This window comes from Plasmodium inui, assembly GCF_000524495.1.
Source record: "Plasmodium inui San Antonio 1 unplaced genomic scaffold supercont1.307, whole genome shotgun sequence".
NCBI classification, from domain to species: Eukaryota; Apicomplexa; class Aconoidasida; order Haemosporida; family Plasmodiidae; genus Plasmodium; species Plasmodium inui.
In genome coordinates this window covers 1-765 of record NW_008482141.1, presented here as the reverse complement: position 1 = coordinate 765, position 765 = coordinate 1, and the positions used below count along the sequence as shown (strand labels likewise).

The following is a 765-nucleotide window of genomic DNA, read 5'->3' as shown; positions in this document are numbered from 1 at the left end:
GTTCTGCTTCGGCAGAGCTCCTTATTCGCCGGCCCCTCGGGGCCGGTTTTTTTTCGTCACGCGTAACGGAAAAACGGTGCGCCAGCGCAGCGCAGAGGACCCGACTGGGGACCCGCCCGAAGGGTGGGGTGCGAGGGTCCGAATAGGGGCGTCGCCGCCCCGGCAACGCAGGGTGCGGCCGTCGCGTGATGGCTCACGGACTCGCGGCTGTTGCCGGTGTCACACGGTCGCCTGCCCCCGCGCCCTGCAAGCCTGCTGTATTTCCATTTCCGATGATGTATGCTCCAAACGCAGCACTTAATCATCCAAACAATGGAGAAATGGATATGCGTACCCCGCTTGATGCACTGATTACCGAAAAGTCCCTGAGCTTCGTGCACGGCCAGGGCAATCCTGACCTGGCCGACTTGGTTTTGAACGGTCCCGGCTCGGAAAACCTGCCCGTCAAGAACGTCTGCGCGAAGGTCGCGCCTGAGCTGGCAGACGAGATTGACGGTATCTGCGGCTTGCTGGGCATCAGCAAGCGGCGCTTCTTGGAGGCCGCCTTCATCGAAGCCGTCCGTAAGGCGAAAACCATCATGGCAGCCGAGGGCGTGATGGACGCGCTCGATGGTGAGCCGCCGCTCGGCCACGAGCTGGCAGCCGTGGAGGCTTGACCATGGCCATGCTCACGCTCAACGGGGTGGTCCAAAACGTCTTCGATACCCCCGAATCGGTCGACAAGAAGACCGGCGAAGTGCGGCCCGCCGCGACCCGCGTGCAGGT

At 63.1% G+C, this 765-nt stretch overlaps 1 protein-coding gene across 1 annotated transcript; it reads left to right on the top strand.

The window, feature by feature from the left end:
- Positions 1 to 251: 251 nt before the first annotated feature.
- C922_05875 (hypothetical protein) lies at positions 252 to 656 on the top strand (the record flags this gene model as incomplete). The annotated part of the gene is made up of 1 exon (XM_008821445.1): positions 252 to 656. A coding segment is annotated over one exon (405 nt), but the record flags the coding sequence as incomplete, so codon positions are not given.
- Positions 657 to 765: the final 109 nt, after the last annotated feature.